The following is a 19,259-nucleotide window of genomic DNA, read 5'->3' on the forward strand; positions in this document are numbered from 1 at the left end:
AGGCAGAAGCAGGATTTCTGTGAATTAAGTGGCAAGCCTGGTCTATATATAGTGAGTTCCAGGACAGGCTAAGTAGAGAAACTCTGTCTCAGAAAACAAAACAAGGTGTGAAGTGTGTGTACAGGATGGATTTTTTTTTTCAGCCACAAAAGTGAAATTATATTGTTTGGAGGGAAAGGGATACAAATGGAGTCAAGTATGTTTCTCTCATTTGTAGTTTCTGGAGTTTATGTAGATGTAAAAATTATGTATCATACAGACCATGAGAGGAAAAGTCACATTGTCTAGGGGAGCAAAGAGATGGAACGGGAGTGAGAGGGGAGACAGTGAAGGTGGAGGGATGGGGGAAGTAATGTGCAAAAATATAAATACATTTATGAAAGTTGAAAGGCAAACAGTGGCCAGTTAGTGACACCAATGACTATTTCCTAAGGGTCAGTCTGATGAGACTGCTGCTGTGACAGGAGGTCATTATGAAGGAGATGCTGAAGAACCTGGAAGGGCTGTGGTATCCTCGAGCTCTGTCTGCTGTTCTTACAGCCGTGGGAACCAGAATGTCAAGGGCCAGACATGGTGGCTCATGCCTTTAGTGCCAGCACTCCAGAATTCCGGTCAGAAGGCAGGCTGACCTCTGGGAATTCTAGGACAGCCAGGGATATATAGTGAGGCCTTGCCTTCCCCAGAGGGGAATGACACATGATCAGATAGAATGACCACTGCTTTGGAGGATGACTTAAAGGGACAAAGGAGGAAATAGGCAGCCAGTTAAAAAGTCATTGCAGGTACCCATCTCTGCTTGTGCAGGAATGGGAGAAGAGAAAGCCTAAACATTGGGCCTAGCTCCAAGAAGCAGACTTGGGGGGGATGAAGGCTTTGACCCTAGGTCCCAAATCCTGACTGCAAATTGCAAAGAGAGACTAGAGAGGCACTTAGAAAACACTCATGTTTAATGACAGTCTTGGTTTTGTTTTTTGTTTTTTAAGAAAAGGCTTTATACACTGTACACACATTTACATGGCCTTAGAGGGTACCTGTGCTAGGAAGAGGGCCCCAGGAAGAAACGGCCTGGGGCAAGGCACTGAGGTATGTGGGGCCTCTGAGGCAGTGTCTCCAGGAGGAAACAGCTGCCTCCCTGGCTGGCTGTGTACCTTTTGGCCTGGGTCCCAGGAAACACACCTCTGAATCACCTGCTGGAACGTAATCAGTCCAGCATCTCCCCAGTAACTGACTTATCAGGAAAGATCCTGCCGGAGGCCCAGGTGCTCGGCTGGGGCAGAATGGTACCCTGGACATCTCATCACCAACACTACTACCCATAGGAAACTCATTACAGGAATAGAAGGAAGACAACGTGATTCCTGAATTACTGTGGGGGGCTCTGCTTTGAGGGACAGATGGAGGCCTTGAGCAGCCAGGTTGACTGTGGAATATTGGTAGGTAGAATATTGTTGGCCCACGACCTCCCTTACTTGTAAGTAATATCAAAGCCTTTGCCCAGTCTGAGGCAGTTGTTGGCAGATGACCATGACCAGCATGGCCCTTCCTGCAAATAGTGGCTGTACCCCAACCCACTCACTCCCCTGAGGAGACCTATAGTCTCTGTCTGTCCCATGCCTGAAGCCCAGAGCCCCAAACAGGGCTATGGGTCTCTTTAATGATATAAGTGGCGTGGCAGGGGTCAGTATCCCTGAGCGCATCCATGGTGTTGTCAACGGAAAGTATTGGCAGGCTCTGCACAGTCAAAGAAGTCAGGACCTATGGGGCGAGGAAAGCCTTCCAGAACCTTCACCTTCACAGGGTCAAACTTCCAGTAGAGAGGGCCACGAAGGAAGTAGGCATAGCCTGAGAAGAGAAGGAAATCAGGCTGAGTAAGCAGACACTAGGCTCTGCGCCCACCTGTCAGGCTAGGCCTAGGGACAGGCACTGTGCTGAGTGAACAGGCCCCAGCCACTACTGAATTCACTGGACTCTGGCGAGCTTGGCATGGTGGTTTCATGTCTGTGCTCCCCCAACATTCAGGAGGTAGAGGCAAGAGGATCAGGAGGAGTTCAAAGACATCCTTGGCCACATACTAAGTGTGGAGCTAGCCTGGGCTACAAGAGACCCTGCCTTCAAAATAATGAAATAAATACATCTGCAGACTCTGGAGCTGGCTTACCAGAACCCTCTTCCCCTCCAGGGAGCCTTTCTGTCTGCTCCCCAGGGTGTGGTCCAGTAGGTACCAGGAACCTCAGTTCAAGTCCTACCTTTCAGGGCAGCAAGTCCTGTTTTTGTTACCAAGCTCCCTGTTACTTCACACCATGGAAGACAGTACCCGAGATACAGAGCTTAGGGCTACTCAAAGTAGTTCTCCCAGTGAGTCCCAGTGTTGGTGGGCACAGAAGCAAAGGGGAGGAGCAAGCAGGAGAGCACTGGGCTCGGCCCTAGTCCTCTGCCCTTAGCAGTAAGTCTGGTGGTCCAGTGGTCAGGAGCAGTGACCATTGTCCATCTGGTATGTTAAGTGACCTTACTGCCCATTCCTCTGTTTGCCCCTTTGAAACTATGCTAGTAAGAGCTGTTATGGCCAGGCACGGTGGTGTGCTCCTTTGATCCGACTTGCTTGGTCTACAAAGCAATTCCCGGGTTAGCCAGAGGGATACATAGACCATGCCACAAACAAACAACCACAACAAAAGGAGGTGCTGTGATATCAGAAGGCTGTTCTGACACCTGTCTGAGACATGTAAGAAGACTGGCAGGGCTGGAGAGATGGCTCAGAGGTTAAGAGCACTGGCTGCTCTTCCAAAGGTCATGAGTTCAACTCCCAGCAACCACATGGTGGCTCCCAAACATCTATAATGAGATCTGGTGCCCTCTTCTGGCATGCAGTCATTACATGCAGATAGAGCACTGTATACATAATAAATAAATAAATCTTTTTTTAAAAAAGACTGGCAATATGCCTGAAGCATTGTCTACCCTCGGTAAGCGCTGGCAGTAGCCAAGGGACCTGGGCAAGTCCTTGTAACCCTCTGGCCTTCAGTCTCATTTTTAATGGGGCATGATCCTGGTTGGCCACCAAGAGGGGAGATAGCAGCACTGGACAAAGGATCCGTGATGATCTGAGCTTCATGAAGTCTGTGCATAGGGGTGGGGAACAGGATGACAGCCACTCACTTTCCTCCAGCTACCTTACCCCCAACTCACCCTCAGCATCCTGGAAGGCAGCGTCAATCTCAGAAGGCACCCCTCGCCAGTCAGTGGCACGTCGGGGCACAGGACTGTCCACGCGTTGGGTTCTGGGGTGGAAACGCCAATAGTCTCCACCTTGGAAGAAGTAGATCTTGTTCTTCTCAGGACCCCAGACCAAGGCAGCGTGGATGGGGGACCCCTGCAGGCCCAGCTTGGAGACTGGTGCAGGGCCTAGGACTGGCTTCTCTCCATCATATACCCAGTACTGAGCACCTGCCAGAGAGGGGATGCTGCTAGGAGCTGTCGAGCCACCACTGCCATACCTAGTCACCGTGGATCTGCTCGGCCACCATCAGGGACTCTCCCAGCCTGTTTCTTTTGTCTGCAAAATATTGCTGGACAATAGTGCTTTCTCAGCAACCCTACCCCAGGAGGGATGTTAGACCCATCTCAGCTGCGATGAGCCAGGTGAGAAGAAAACAAAGCTTGGGTTCTGTAAGCCCAAATTAAGTTTTTTCTGGTTAACAGAGGGCTGCCAATCACAGATGTTTGCTGACCACCCCAGGGTCCCAGCCTCTGTAATAGGCCCCTCAGGTGCCTTAGAATATACATACTGGGTTCCCATACCTCACCTGTTGTTTATGAAGTCCTCCCACCTGGAATGTTCTAGGTTGTCATCTCTGTCAGATGAGAGTTGAAATCACAGGCTCCAGGGGTCACTACGCCTGCCTACATCATTTTCCTGCTCTGCTTTTTCCAAGCTTCATGCCGTGAGTCATTCTGCCTCTGAGTTTAAGCCCTCCTTTCAAAAGCCCCATCCCACACGGTGGCTTTGGTGGTTGAATATATCAGCATGCAACTGCGGCGTGCAAGACCTCCAATGCTATTCTGATCACAAGAGCTGCCACCTCGGGGAGACTCTCAGTTGTGCTCAAGGAGTAAGCCCCATTCTCCCTCTCGGCACTGAGTGCTCAGGGCACTCTCTCCATGCCCACTGTGTCCCTGAGTCATCCGTCACGACTCCTGACTGACTTCCAATTCCCACTTACCTTGGAAGAACCAAATCTGGCCCTGGGCATCCTCAAAAGCTGCATCCACAGGGCTGGGCAGTCCTTGCCAGTGCCGAGAGGCCAGAGCAGGATACCCAGGCTGCAGCCGCCCACTGCGTAGCCTCCACACAAAGCCTGCCTTGAAGAAGAAGAGCTCGCCTCGGATGGTGGAAACTGCATCAAAGGAAGTCTCACAGACATCTGGTGGGGTTTCCGGCTGGGGTGGGAGAGAGGACCCAGAAAAGAGCACATATTGGAGCCACAAGACCAGCAGGGCTGCCGAGGGGACAGGGATGGGGGTCTCACCTGTGTCTTTCCACCCATCTCATTCTTACCTCCAGCAGTGCGATCTCATTGGTATCTATCCCAGCCTGCGAGCCCAAGGCTGGGGCATGGGAGGTGGGGACCGGCTTGGGCTGGCCGTAGAGGTGCTGGATGCCCCTTCGGTCATCCGGGCTGAGGCTTAGAGGGTAGCGGAAGGTATAGAAAGGGGACATAAGGGCCTTAGCTGCTGTGGTATGTTGCAGGCCCAGAACATGGCCAAATTCATGAGCCGCCACTTGCAGCAGGTCTGTGCCTGGAAAAAGGGGAGGCGAGTTAGGCCACCTCCACTTCCCGCCACCAGTTGCCTAATCAATCTCTAGACCCCAGTAGTTACACCCTAGTTGCCTCATCTGGAAGATTGGGGTCCAGCACATACCCTGGTTGTCCCCGATAGTCCAAGTTTCATCATAGTCAAAATGTACGTCCCCTTCTCGGTGGGTCTTGGGAAAGAAGGCATGGGCCAGGATACCCCCAGGCCCATCAAATGGCAAGTTGTCCCCATGCCAGTACCTGGGGGGGGGGGGGCGGGGAGAAGAACAGTTAGAGGCTGCTGACAATGGGATGTGCCCCCAGAAAAGTCCCAAGCCACAGGTTTCACCTGGTGAAGTCAATCATGATGTCAGCTCGTCCCTCATGCACCTCGGTGAAAGTTAGCGGCGTCACCTCACTCCATACCTGGAGGGCCTCTGCCACCGTCTGCCGTACCTGCTCCCTTACAAGCTGCCATGGGAACCGGAGGATCCTGGGGGGAGGTGGAGGGGCCTGGGCATGGGGTAAGGAAGCCCCTGAGGATGGAGGAGGCAAGCTTCCCCTGGAGTTGAGTGGGGTGACTCATGCCTTTCTTCCCAGCACTGGGGAAGCGAAGGCAGGAGGATGTCTGTGAGTTTGAGGCCACCCTAACTTATTACGTGAGAGCCTGTCTTCACCTTGGCCCCTGGGTGATCAGCGGGTGTGTGTGCACTCAGGGCTGGGGCCACAAGTGTCCTGGGTCTCAGGTTTAGGGGGCTGTCCCTAGACACATGGGCTCACCTTTGTGTGGGGTTGCGCATGTTTAGACATACACACTAAGTGGAAAGGATACAAGACCAGGAGGTCCCAAGACCTGACAATACAACTCACCGTGGGAAGTCTTGTATAGGAACTCGATCAAAAATTCTGCACCCCTATCTCAACTTCAATGCCATGTGACCCTAGACCATTCATTGTCCCTCAGGCTTCCTGGCCACCTGCTGAGGGACCTCCTATATCACCAGCAAGTAGTCCACCTTGACTTATGTCCACCTATAAAAGGCCCATTGTAGATTATGATAGATTTAACAATCTACCAGGGCTGTGGTTCTGTCTCATTAGTATGGGTCCCATGCCTGGGCCCTAAAGTCTCCTAAGTCCCAGAAGTCTGCCCATAGGCTTGAACTTAGGCTTTTCTAGGCTGGAAGAGTGTGTGTTTAGACCAAGGCTCCATGTTACTGGTCCATGAATGGCTCGGGGAGGCGGGTCAGTGGGCACGCAGCGCTGTGTGCTGTGTGAATGTGGCCCTGGGCATCTCAGGAATGAAGACGCTCCCCTGCATCCTGGTCCCTACCTGTAGGTGAGGTCTGTCTTCTCCCAGCGCCCTCCTGACAGTACGAAGCGCTTCTGTCGGTTCCGGGCGGAGTTGAGCACATCAGGTAGGTCAGGCACGCCACATCGAAGAGGTCTGGAGCTACTACTGGCAGGACTAGGGGCCCAGTGGGAGGCAGGGACAGATGTCAAGCTATTAGGCAGAGCCGCATGCAGGAGCTGCGGTGGCCCTCTCTTCAGAGGGTGGTGACGGTGGCTAGCCTGGGCAAGAAAAACGATGCAAGACCCAAGTCAGACTTCAGAACTTCGGGGCCTAAGGTTTGAGATGTAGTTCTTTAGCAGCGTGGAGGAGCTGAAAGGTACGCCGGCACAAAGGCGGGTCCATCAGCCTTTGGTTGAGCTCCTGATGTTCTGACTCTTGTTCCTGCCCTGCTGGAGAGCCCTGGGCTGTCTATCACCAGCTCCTGCTGATGCATCTAAGGTCTAGACGGGAGCGCGTGGAGACTAAGGGAACAGGAGCTTAGGAAGCCCTAACTACATTCTCCCCACGTACCCAGGAGGCATCTGAGCATGCTCCCCAAGCGTGGAGGGGCTGCATACAGCCTGCAGTGTGGCCCCTGGCTACCTTACCTAACACGGGGATGAGACTCCCGGTAAGCATTGCTTCAAGAGCCCAGGGGATGCATTTAGCACAGGCCTTGGGTACCAGGTAACTGGGGTTTCCTTTTCTTTTGGTTTCGGTTTTTCCAGGCAGGGTTTCTCTGTGTCCTCTGTGTCTCTGCGTCTCTGTGTCCTGTCCTGGACTCGCTTTGTAGACCAGGCTGGCCTTGAACTCACAGAGATCTGCCTGCCTCTGCTTCCTGGAGTGCTGGGATTACAGGTGTGCGCCACCACGCCCGGCCCGAGGTTTCCTTTTTTGGTTGTATGTGGGGCGCTGGTAGTTGAATCCAGGGCTCAGTGCACTTGTGTTCTACAACCAAGAAATATCCCATCCGCCTGAGTGTCCAGTTCTAGTAGAGACACTTTTGCTCACACCCCCTGCCAGATCTGTCCCTTCGGGACAGGGAAGAAAGGGACAACCAGTTCCCACTCTGTCAATGTCTCAGGACCACAGACTGCAACCATGACCAGAGCTGCATTTGTCCCATATTATTCCCCAAAGGAAGAGGTTACAATTCTTTTTTTGGGGGGGGGGGGGTTGCAAAGTACCTGTTGCCTCCCAAGTAATTTGCATAGGTAATCCTTGAAACTACACCAGGGGACCCCCCCCTAAAGTATCACAATGAAGCTGTGGACCCGGTTCTTTATGACCAGCCACACAGGCCTGTCCAACCTGGCCAGCAAGAGAAATTCCTCTGTTCAATTCTATCAGGAGTCTAGCAGCCCTCTCAGAGAACGTCAGGGCACTGTCACCGCCCCCCCCCCCCCCCACTGAGCCTCTCCTAGCTCAAAGCCCAGCTCATCGCTAGGTCTCTCCTCTCTGCCACCCCGAGAGAGGCTGGTAGAGCAGCCACTAAAGAGGAGATGAACGACCTTTCCCATCTCCACCACGGCCCCTTCAACACGGCCAGAAGCTCTGAGCTCCTGAAGGCTGAATTCTATGCATTGGTGACCCAGACAAGTGCCTGTCTCCACTGATCTCTGGCTTTGCCATCTGTCAAATGTCAGTCGTTGAACCATGCAGCAGCACCTGACGCAGGGCAGGTCCTTTCCCAGATACTACGCCCCCTCCCCTTAGGCCCCAGTACTCCCTCCCACACTTGGGATTCTCCTCTCCCCAAATTCTCCATTCCTCCAGGGACCACTGGGATCCAATGAGCTACGACTGGTGAGCTCAGAGAAGCCCTGGCATCACCTATCGCTGGTGAGAGTTTGTGGATAAGTCATTATTCTCATTTGATCCTAAATACCCAACATCCCAGGCCATGAAACAGAGTCCAGAGAAGTTAAAGACTTTAGGCTCGGCATGGTGGCACACGCCTTTAATCCCAGCACTCGGGAGGCAGAGGCAGGAGGATCACTGTGAGTTTAAGGCCAGCCTGGTCTACAAAGCGAATCCAGGATGGCCAAGGCTACACAGAGAACCCATCTGGGGTTGGGGTGGGGGGCGGCAGACTTTGCCCAGGATCACACCCCAAGTCAGACAAGAGCTGGGCTCAGCCTTGGGGCTTATTGCTTCTCCCCCTGAGAAGTCGCTGGCTCCCCCACCAGCTTGGCTCATCTCCAAGACCCACATTCCTAAGAAGCATTTCTGTTTCTAGTGCATTCCCTCTTTCTCAGCTAGCAGCCTTCCTTTGGCCTGCCCAGTGGAGGGGCCTGATTCACTCTGCCCCACCCTCCTCTTGCCTGGCAGCTGCCAATCCACAGCCTCAGACACATTCAAGGGACTCTGGGCTGACCCAGACTCCTGGCATAGCTTAGACACTCAAGGTCAGTCCTAGGAGTAACTTCTGATCCAGACCATGGGAGGAACCTTGTGGAAAGTAAATAAAAAAAGGGCCCCAGACTAGAAAGCCACTAGGGAAGAGCAGGCAGCTGGTGACCCTTAGTTTGCTTTTTTTTTTTTTTTTTTTTTTTTTGGTATTTTGAAACAGGGTTTCTCTTTGTAACAGCCCTGGCTGTCCTGGACTCACTTTGTAGACCAGGCTGGCCTCCAATTCAAAGAGATCGGCCTTCCTCTTCCTCCCGAGTGCTGGCATGTGCCACCACACGTGGCTCCACAGTTTGCTTTTTGTCTAATGAAGATGATAGTGGTTAGTTAGTAGGCAACCCTGAGAAAAAGTCACTTGGTTAAGCTGTGATGAGAGGGGGGAAGCAGCAGAGACATCAAGGAAACAGCCGGAGGACACAGCTCCATCCTCACACTCCTGCCTAACCCCCTTCCCACCCCTCTCTGCTGCCTCCAGAAGAGAGGGCAGCTTCCCTGGCCACTAGGTTGTGGAACTTTCACCAACTCTAAAGGCTGGGGGATGGGATGAATAAATATTTACTGAACTCTTTTGGCCATGCCGATGGCAGTCTAGGGATAAAAAAACATTAGAGGTGACCCTCCTCCCTGCGCATCTATAGACTGACAGATCCTCAGATTCCTCCGCCCCAGGCTTGTCCCCCAAGCCCTGTACAAACAAGCATCAGAGTGGCTAAAACTACAGGTGACAACTGTGTCTCTCCAGTGTGCCCGGCCTTGCCTCATTCTATCCTAAATGCCCAACAGCAGGTACTGATGTCCCCTCCTGCTCTGTCCCCTTATCAAGGAGTCAGAGGGGGTTGGTTCACCCAAGGTTTCATAGTTCAAGCTCAGACCTGTCCAATCCCCAAATCCATGAGTTCAATCCATGGCTGGGGAGGGATTAGCAACTGTGCTCCAAGTTCGAGGGCAGGAAACTCCACACCCTGCCGGAGGAGCTCTTGACCCACCATAGTGTCTCCTCTTTCCAAACCCTTTTGCTCCCAAGGCCAGTGTGGGCCAGAACTGGCAGGTGGACCAATGTGGCTGCTGCACGGAGGGACCAGTCCCAGGACACCTGCCTCTCACATCCTCCTCCCATCATTCTCTGAGCTGCCTGGCTGCCTCAGCTGGCCACTGAGCGCCTGGTATCTAGTGGGTACTGTAGGTCTGTAGCGGTCCAGGCTCCAGCCCCACGCCAGCTTAGTCGCTACTCTGACAGGTGCCTCAAAGACCAGCCTGGAAAAAGGACGCAGCCATTGGGGCACACAGGCTGTGAGCCCCTCAATCCCTGTCTCCCCCTTTGCCTCTTTGCACCCCCTTTCCTTTCTCTCTCTCTGTGCTTTTGTTCCCTGAGAGTCTACAGCACCCCGTTTCAGTGCCCCCTTTTATTCTGACTGCCTCTTGATGCTCATACATACTTCTCGCTCAGGTGCATTTTCTGTCGGCTCAGTGTTTCCCAAACTTGCCTCCTGCAGGTTGAGGCACCTCTCTCAGCTTGGGCCCCATTTTCTCTGTCCTGGCTCAGTCCTTTATTCTCCATCCACCGTACACACCTTACGGGGTGGGGGATGCTCACTGGAACCACACACCCGGGAGGCTGTTCCCCCTCACCCCCACCCCAGACTCGCTTTGCTTCCTTCCTGTGATGAACAAGGGACCCTGGTATCCACTCCCTCCGCTCTACCTCAACCAACACACACTCCAAGCATCCCTAGCTGGGGCTGGAGGAGCCGGTTCCCAAGCTGAGTCTGGGCACAGAATCACACCTCGCCAGCCGCAGACGCTCCACTTGCAAACCGCCAAGGACGAGAAGTTCCTTATCATGACCAGAGAGACCCAAAAGACAATTCGGGGACCGACCGCGCTAGGGTTGCCAGGGCGTTCGGTGGGTCAAGCTCAGCTAGTGGGCCCAGCCCGTGTGCCCAACCCTCCCTCGGGGAGGAGCGACGGGCACTCACCGGTGGCCTGGCCCGGGCCATGAGCGGCGGAGGCAGGAGAAGCAGCAACAGCAGCAGCAGCAGAGGCAGCGGGAGCAGGAGGGCGCGCGAGATCGCGCGGAGGAGACGGGCGGCCCGTGCCATCCGCCCCGGGGCTGCTGGGCCTGCTGGGCCGCGCCGGGCCACCACCCCTTATAGCGTTCGCCCCGCCCCCCGCCGGCGCCCGGACCGCACCCCCCAACGCCCCGCCTTCCTCTGCCTTTTGTTCTAAACCCAGCCGGCCAGCAACCGCGGCCTGGGTTGGGGAGGAGTGGACCCCTTAGACCTGGTGAGAGCCTTGGAGAGGCTCAGTCAAGCCCTCCTGCTCTCCAACCCCACTTTCAGAAGTCTCATCCTCTGCCAGGTCTCCATGGTGGTTTGACCTCCCTCTGACTTCTTTTCGCCTGTGACAGGTGCTCAAATCCCCCATCCTCCCAGTCTAGCCAGTCCATTGGGAAGCTGGCACAACAGCTCCTGTAAGGAACCTGCTATTGTAATATGACCCCGGGGAAACTAAGGCATATAGCAGAAGTCGGCCAGCCACTCACCTTAAAACAAGCCAGAGACAGGTCTGGAAAGATGGATCAGAGGTTAGCAGCACTGGCTCTTGCAGAGAACCCGGGTCCCATTCCTAGCACCCACATGGTGGCTATCCTAGGATCGGGATGCCCTCTTCTGATCTCTAAGGACACTTGGCACACTCCGATGTTCATAATACATCAGACCGGAGACAATTTCCGAGAATCTTGGAGGGAGGGACCAGACAAACAGGGGCAGATAGCTGGGAGGAGAGAGACATAGGGAGATGTCTGAGTTGGGCCCTGAAGGTTCAGGCTGTTCCCTGGCATAGGCCCTGGCCAACAGGCTTTGACCAGTCGGGCCCAGCTATCTGAGACATGGAGAGGGTCAAAGGTGACGACAACGAGATTCACATGCTGAAAAAAGGGTTCATCCGCTCTCATCTTTGCAGGGGGTGTCGAACTACGCAATGCACCCTCTTTGACGACCTTTTCTACAAAACTCCAAAGCTAAGAATGAGGCAGAGAGGCAGGCAGGGCGCCCCCCCCCCCCCCCCCCGCGCTCCTCCAACCCCGCCCCCTCCCCAGCTGCTGCAAGGTGGAGCCAGAGAGCATGGAGTTTTGCTTGGCCATCTGCAATCTTTTAAAAAGCCTCACCTCTTAAAAGGCTGGCATCTCTTTCATCCTTCTTTTCTCGCTTCCTGCCGGACTCCTTTTTCTCTCTTCTTTTTTCCTTTCATCATAGAGTCTCCTATGCATACATGTTGTCCAGGCAGGACTCCAGTTTAAGATTTCTGGTTTAGCCTATCAGAGTGATAGGATTACAAGCACATATCATCATATGTAGAATTGCAAGGTCTGTTCAGCCTTATTGTAGCAATGTTGGTAAAGGAATCATAAAAAGGCCCGGGCATTTATATATGTGTATATAAAAAATATATGTGTATAAAATGTGTATATATGTGTATTATATATATTATATATATTATATGCTTTTTTGTTTGTTTGGTTTTTTTTTTTTTTTTTTTTTTTTTTTTTTTTTTTGGTTTTTCGAGACAGGGTTTCTCTGTGTAGCCTTGGCCATCCTGGACTCACTTTGTAGACCAGGCTGGCCTCGAACTCACAGCGATCTGCCTGCCTCTGCCTCCTGAGTGCCGGGATTAAATGTATGTGCCACCACCACCCGGCTGCTGCTGCTTCTTCTTCTTCTTCTTCTTCTTCTTCTTCTTCTTCTTCTTCTTCTTCTTCTTTTTGAGACAGGGTTTCTCTGTGTAGCTCTGGCCACCATTGCCAGCTCTCATACATTATTTTCGGATGCATATGAAAGTATAACATTTTAAAAACAAACTACTGGATGCAGTGGTGCACGCCTTTAATCCCAATACTTGGGAGACAGAGGCAGGTGGATTTCTGTGAGTTTGAGACCAGACTAGTGCATTTCAGGACAACTGGGCTATATAGGGATCCTATTTCAACAAATTGTTGGGTTACTTGGGAACAAGCAGCTGGGGTGCCTATTTAACAAATCAAAGAGGGCCTGGCCTCCAGGTTCTCCCAGCATCCCTCAGTCCCTATCTGCTACAGGGCAAGGCTGGCATACCCACCCCCTACTCTATACTTTCCAGCCCAGGGGCTGGGCTTCCTCTCCCCCAGAGGCTCTTCACTATATAATCTAGACATTGTGGTTCCCTCCCTCCCCTGCTCTGCATTTCTTTTTCTCTCTGCCTGCTGCATGCTTCTCCCCCACCTCCCATATCTGTCTCCCTGAGTGCCCCAAACCTGCTTCCAATACACCTGCCTTTATACTTTAATTTGGTTTGAATTGGCTTATTTTGTTGGCAGAGAATACCTATCAAAAATAAAAATAAAAAATAAAAAATAAAGGAAAAGAAAAAAATCCAAACGCTAAAACATTCACTTGTGTAATGTAAACAGCCTTCAGTTGTTGCTAGGGTTGCATGGCCACGTTTTGAGGAAACCAAAGGTCACTACCCAGAACCTAAGGGCATTACCACCCCTAGTAACGGTTCTGGGATTACAGGTGTGCCCCCCATCCTGGCCCTTTTAACTTTTTTTCCGCCTAGAGATAGGGTTTCTCTGTGTAGCCTTGGCAGCCCTAGACTTACTTTGTAGATCAGGCTGGCCTCAAACTCACAGGCCTACCTTTGCCTCCCCAATGCTGGGATTAAAGGTGTGCACCACCACGCCCGGCTTAACTTTTTTTTTTTTTTTTTAAACATGATCTCAACCAAAGGTCTCTAAGGAAAGACTGTAAAAACCAAGTTCCCAAGGCGTTAAAGATGATAAGAACTGGGTTTGGCTTGACCTTGTCTGGCAAACACCTCTAGGCATTCAGGTATGGCTTGAATGTTTCATAAACCTTATCAGTTTCTGGTCTGCATCTCGGGATGGATGCCAGGAGCCCAGGGGACTGTCGTAGGGTGGTCTCGGGGTTAAGGGGCCTGTGTGTACCTGGGACAGGCATAGCACAAAGATGCCAGAAACGCTCTAAGAGTCGAAGAAGGAATGAGACGCCTCCTAGCTCGGATTCTGAAGACACACCACTGAAGGTCTTTGGGCTCTAGTCTTTTGGTGATCTTGGGATAGTTATTGTCAAATCCTACCTTATGACAGGAGTCAGGGAGCAAAGCCTGGCCTGGAGTCTCTGTTCCTCCGCTGTTGGCCTATGTATCTCTTTTTTTCCTCTCGTCTCGTGACAAACCCCTATTCCACTGCGCTTGGGTTCTGTAATGGTCCCAACAGAAAGGCCTGACCTCACTGGCCCTGCTTTAAGCCTTCTGGTTTACAAAGCTGACCCAAGTCCCCGGGACCCTCATAGCTCCGCCTTGCACGGGGATAGCTCAGGAGCGGTGAATCCTGGAAGGGGGAGTTTTACCACCTCCCTTTTGTGGGGCGTGTCCCCGAGGCTCCGCCTCAGATCCCGCCCCTTTCACCTGACTCGCCGGACGCTGCCGCGTTAGTTCCCCTGCACCGGGCTATTGCGACCATCTACGCGTCTCGCTCTGCTTCTTCTTGGTCCCACCGCTGTCATGCCTCGGGGAAGCCGCAGCGCGGCTGCCAGGCCGACCAGGTGTGAGGGGGACAGGGACCTCCAGGGGAGGGTTGAGGGAAGTGTGGGTACTCTTCCAAGGGCGTCCGCAGAATGACCTTGGAGGTTGCTGCGCCATGTTGGCTGGGAGAAGATGAGTGTCACCCTAGTTCCTGGAGTAGAGGCGTTTGTTCCCGGAGCATTAACCCTACCTCTTCTTGCTTCCTGCAGCCGTCCAGCCCACCCTCCTGCCCACCCACCACCCTCAGCGGCCGCCCCTACACCTGCCGCTTCGGGCCAGCCGGGTCTCATGGCTCAGATGGCATCCACCGCTGCAGGCGTAGCCGTGGGCTCAGCTGTAGGACATGTCATGGGTAGCGCCCTGACCGGCGCCTTCAGTGGGGGCAGCTCGGAGCCTGCCCAGCCTGCGGCCCAGCAGGTGAGCGGGAGGGCTCAAGAGAAACGGAGGCAGGATACGCTCAAGGTTGCCAAAGGAACCGCTTAAGTGTCCATCAAGGAGCGACCCAGTGTGTTCAGAGTTGCCTCAGGCATTTGGTCTAATGAGGAACCTAATCCTCGTGGTTGTCGCACGCTGGAAAGCTCGCTCCAGCCCTCACTTGAGGGCAAAATGTCTGTCTGACTGCCAGAGACTGACACCCACTAGATCTTTCAAGATGGAGAAAACCCAAGCTCAGATGTGCACAAAGACTTGTCCAAGGACACCTAATGCTAGTGGAGTAGGGAGAAATAAATGCAGTGGTTGTCACCAAAGCCCAGCCTGCCATCGTGGCATCTGTTCCCCTGGTGACCTATGCCCCACTAGGGTTCTGCCAGTCTTGAGCCAAATCCAAATGCTAGTTTGCATTGTGAGTCCTGGGTCATGAGAAATCAGTGTGGCTGAGCCAGGACGGTGCTGTAACTTGGGGTTAGGGCGTACACTCTGTAAACAGATGTAGTGGACAGCCTTTTCTAGAGCCTTCCTTTCTCCCTCCTGCATTTTGCCCAGCATGTCCATTTTGAGGCAGAAAGACAACCCTGTGTATAGATGTTGAGTGGCCTTTAGAGGGCTGCCGGCTTGCCCTGTGCAAGGGACGCAGCTGAGGGTACATCAAGGCAATCTAGTCCTGGGTCACCCAGCCTGCCTTGAACCATCCTTGGGGTACCAGGGCTAGGGAAGTGGAGGGAGGCAGGAAGCCTCCAGCTTTGGTACTTTGAGTCACCAACTTTGAGCCTACCGTTGCCTCTCATACTCTTCCCCAGGCCCCTGCGCGTCCTGCCTCTCAGCCCCTGCAGATGGGGCCCTGCTCCTATGAGATCAAGCAGTTCCTGGACTGCTCAACCACTCAGAGTGACCTAACCCTCTGCGAGGGCTTCAGTGAGGCCTTGAAGCAGTGCAAATACAATCACGGTGAGCAGTTGGCCTGCTGCAGGTGGGTGGCCTTGGGAGGGGCGGGCCCTCTAGTACCCCAGGGCTGATTAGCGGTCTCTGCTGGGGTTCTTTCTACAGGTCTGAGCTCCCTGCCCTGAAGAGGCCGTGGGCTTGCCCTGCACCCTAACCCCTCACCGACAGCCTGATGGAGATAAGATGGTACCTGGGACTGGGAGTAAGGAGGGGAATTCTCACCCCACAGATTAACAGAAGACATCACTGTTCAATTAAAAGAGTTTACTTTTGACCGCAGCCTGCTGTGTGCCTACTTGCTGCCCTGTCAGCTGGGAGGTGGGATCAGGGGAGATAGGTGAATGGATGATATCTCATTAGTGTGCTGTGCCTCATCTTTGCGGAGGTGTTGCGGGGGGTTGTTATATAACCCTGGGCTGTCCTTGAATTTCTGAGGTGGGTCAGGAGGAATCCTGTTATCTACATTGTGACAAGCCAAGGGCAGATTCTTCTGAGTGGGGAGAGGGGTGAGGCATTTGCAAGTGGCCCAAGGACATTAGCTCCTGGGACCTGAAACTCTTCAAGAGGAGCCTATTGTCTCTGCCCACAGGAACATCTGCCCCCTCATCCTTTGTCCTTGGATCCTCTTCTCTGTATTCAAATGGGGTGTGTGTGGTGGGGGTAGGGGTGGAGGGGGGTGCCCACACATCCTGTCTGGGACTTTTCTCTTCTTGCTGATGCAACTTCTTAGTAATGGCAGATTCTGGAACAGGAGTCCTGCAGGATCGCTGTCTGTTTGCAGTTGCTCAGAATGCAGAGGTCAAGGCCAGTCAGTCCCCTTGGAGCCAAGTCCAGCTGCACCACTTGGCTGTGCTGTGCCAGGTCATAGGACCCGCCAGAATGGAAGCAGGCCCTTCAAAACCCAGCAGACTGCTTCATCATGCTGCTTTCACTGGGCTCAGTCAGCAACTAGGCGTTGAGCACCTACTGTGTGCTGGGCTGGAGAAATGTGTATGTGCTTCCTAACGCAGCGTGTTTCTGCCTTTAGGGTGTTTATACTTCAGCAGCGTAGTAGGACTTACTTCGAGGTACGCTGTGTGTATATGTGTGGAGGCTGTGCCTCTCGGCATGCATGCGTGTCTGTCTCTCAATAAGGGAACTCCCTTTTAGATCTTTTCCATACCTTTTCTGTACCAGGCTCCGGCTCCAGCTAGCGGTTTCTAGATGGCAGGGAAGTCGCCCTTCGAGACCTTGAAGCGAGACCTTGTTCTTGGTGGCCACGCTGAATGCCTGTCCGTCTTCTCTGACTATTGCTCGTGGCTGGAATGCCAGAGAGCCAGCACAGCTCCTCTGGAAGGCCCAGGAAATCTGGTTCTTGGGGGAAGGCCGTGATATCCACCTGCTCATCTATGTTGTCGGGCAGATGGGTCCCAACCTCACTCACTCTGGTACTCACCTGCTAACTCAGGACACTGATCACCCAGGTTGTCCAATAGCGACTCATAGTGAGTGGGGGTCCCATCTTCCCCTCCTGCAGAGTACAGAGAGAACAAAGGACCCCAAGCTGTTCTGGTTGTCCCTATGCTACCCTTTGTTCTGTTATCTGTATCCTGGCCCAGGCTGGGAGGGTTGGGGATAGGACCCAGCCAAGGTTGAGGCTGAACAGGTTGGTCTGTGGCCTGCTGTCTCTTCGCTGTAGTCCAACATAATTGCAAAGAAGAGTGTTGGGCGCACTTACTGGTGATCTGTACCAGGATATAAGTCCCTTGCTCCTGTAGCAGGGAACAGGCCATGGAAGGGGGCGGGGCAGCCTCCTCTTCTAGCCTCACCAGGTGCCCATCCTCAGCCAGGAGGGCGATGGTTGCTGGGGAGACATGGAAAGAAGCTGGGCATGCTGTATTCTTACATGGAACCCTAACCCTTTCCTCTCCGGGACCCTCTAGGTCTTCTCACCTTCTTGGGGGACTTGAACCTTCTGTTTCAGATACATAGTGAAGGTCGCCAGGCTGCACCAGGGGTTCACCAGCTCCCGGCATCCAGCTAAGGCGGGGGGGGGGGGGGCACAGATGAGTGGGTGGATGTCACGGCCTTCCCCAACTAAAAGAACTTCTTCCACTCCCATGCCCAGAGTTGCCACTAGGATTTCGGGGCCAGGAGTCTGCTTCAGGCCTGGTACCCTAGGCAAATGATGCTCAAACAGCATTGGAGACCCCTCCGTGTAGAGGACTGGGGACCACACTGAAGTCCTCCCGGACTCTGGCCCTGCCCCCTCATCCTGGCATTGCTCTAGCTCCTCATGGGAGCAGATTTCTCCAATTCCCACCTCCCTACCCCCCACCCTCCCACCCCCTGTCCCAGTCTGTACCTCTCCTTCCTGGGTCTCTAGGGTAGAGGGAGGCACAACCATGTCCCGATGCTCCGGGCCGGGGGACCCTGCTTACCTCCAAACATCACAGTGATAAACATAGCTGCAGAGAGGCAGGAGACAGATCTTTGACCCTCTTCCTCCCGTTCCCTCCACACAGCTTCTACCCCAGAAACTGCTCCTGTGAGGATTCCTGGGTTAGGTGGGCCTGGCTCCTGGCTCTGGCCTGGCCCCTGCTCACCCGCTTGCCCAGCTAGTCCAAGACCACTGGCCTCTTCTCTCTCCTGCTGCTTTCTCGGTTGCCAGCAGCTCCTTCAGCTCCCAGTGGTCGCCATGGCACTGGGAGCTGCTGAGACATCTAGGCAGGAAGTGCTTTATCCCCAGTATCCTGGTAACTGGACCTACTGGGGCGGGCCTTCAGGTGGAGCTCTGGTCAGGCCCATAGCCTAGGCTCCAGACTGAAGTCCTTCGGGTGCCCCCATACTGTCTTAGAGGTCACATCTCTTACCAGGGAGAGACCATGTGCAAGACGCAGGGGTGTGAATGCCCTCAGCAGTCTCTGAAGTCTCCACTAACTATAACCTCTTCCCATGTGGCTCTTTGTCTTCCTCCCAGCCTTCCAATTCTTTTCTTCCGTCTCTGGTTTCCCATTAGTCACATTTATGCAGGTATAACTTATATTCCCCTTTGGAATGTTTTTAAGGTAGAAAAAATTATTTAGACTTAACCTATTTTATATATGTATTTTTGTATGCATGCATGCATGCATGTACCACACAGTACACGTGTGTGGAGGTCAGAGGACAGCTTGTGGGGGCCAGTTCTCTCCTTTTACTGTGTAGTCCCGTGGACTGAACTCAGGTTGTCAGGCTAGGTGACAAGGCACTGTTTTCAAGTTTTGACAAATCCTTAATTACCACAACCAGGATACAGACCATTTCCAACACCCCTTTGAAATTGTGAGACTAAAGATAGTCAATAGCCACTGGGTAGTGGTGCCTCACACGTTTAACTCCCTACACTTAGGAGGCAGAGGCAGGTAGATCTCTGTGAGGCCAGCTTGGTCTACAAAGTGAGTTCCAGGACAGCCAGGGCTACACAGAGAAACCTTAGCCTCCACCCTCCTACTCTCTAAATAGCTAGGCTGGATGGGTTATGGGTGGGGATTTTATGCATGTATGTCCAATGGCAAGAACTAACCACAAAACACTTCCACGGCCACATCTTTGCGCAAAGGCTACCACAACCTTACACAGTAACCCTCCCACAAGGCCAGCCACCCCGCGACTGTGTGTTTAGTCTTGGACTCAGGCCACCCGTGTTATTGATCCTTGTAGCCGAGGATTACTGTTTCGATTCATGCAATCCATTTCACGTCTAGAAACTTCCTCTGGCTTCAGGCGTCCTTGAACAGCTC

The 19,259-nt window shown here is 53.3% G+C and overlaps 3 protein-coding genes across 4 annotated transcripts; 1 reads left to right on the forward strand and 2 right to left on the reverse strand.

The window, feature by feature from the left end:
* Positions 1-1,324: 1,324 nt before the first annotated feature.
* Mmp11 (matrix metallopeptidase 11) lies at positions 1,325-10,658 on the reverse strand. Of its 2 annotated transcripts, none has more exons than XM_051153245.1 (8): positions 10,512-10,658; positions 6,127-6,365; positions 5,143-5,286; positions 4,921-5,054; positions 4,556-4,797; positions 4,221-4,437; positions 3,187-3,306; positions 1,325-1,842 (listed from the first exon to the last, which is right to left on the reverse strand). In XM_051153245.1, the coding sequence occupies exons 1-8, from the start codon at positions 10,632-10,634 to the stop codon at positions 1,709-1,711; spliced, it is 1,353 nt and encodes a 450-aa protein (XP_051009202.1). In that variant the 5' UTR covers positions 10,635-10,658; the 3' UTR covers positions 1,325-1,708. The 2 variants fall into 2 exon arrangements, with proteins under 2 accessions (XP_051009202.1, XP_051009201.1); XM_051153244.1 differs by having other exon boundaries at positions 3,187-3,444.
* Positions 10,659-14,330: 3,672 nt separating this feature from the next.
* On the forward strand, positions 14,331-15,777 carry Chchd10 (coiled-coil-helix-coiled-coil-helix domain containing 10). The gene is made up of 3 exons (XM_051153246.1): positions 14,331-14,535; positions 15,357-15,504; positions 15,604-15,777. The coding sequence occupies exons 1-3, from the start codon at positions 14,407-14,409 to the stop codon at positions 15,621-15,623; spliced, it is 297 nt and encodes a 98-aa protein (XP_051009203.1). The 5' UTR covers positions 14,331-14,406; the 3' UTR covers positions 15,624-15,777.
* A 406-nt stretch (positions 15,778-16,183) lies between these two features.
* On the reverse strand, positions 16,184-17,943 carry C11H22orf15 (chromosome 11 C22orf15 homolog). The gene is made up of 6 exons (XM_051152605.1): positions 17,919-17,943; positions 17,431-17,517; positions 17,216-17,341; positions 16,934-17,008; positions 16,661-16,827; positions 16,184-16,350 (listed from the first exon to the last, which is right to left on the reverse strand). The coding sequence occupies exons 1-5, from the start codon at positions 17,941-17,943 to the stop codon at positions 16,688-16,690; spliced, it is 453 nt and encodes a 150-aa protein (XP_051008562.1). The 3' UTR covers positions 16,184-16,350; positions 16,661-16,687.
* Positions 17,944-19,259: the final 1,316 nt, after the last annotated feature.

The sequence above is a fragment of the Acomys russatus genome, chromosome 11, assembly GCF_903995435.1.
Source record: "Acomys russatus chromosome 11, mAcoRus1.1, whole genome shotgun sequence".
Taxonomy (NCBI): Eukaryota; Metazoa; Chordata; class Mammalia; order Rodentia; family Muridae; genus Acomys; species Acomys russatus.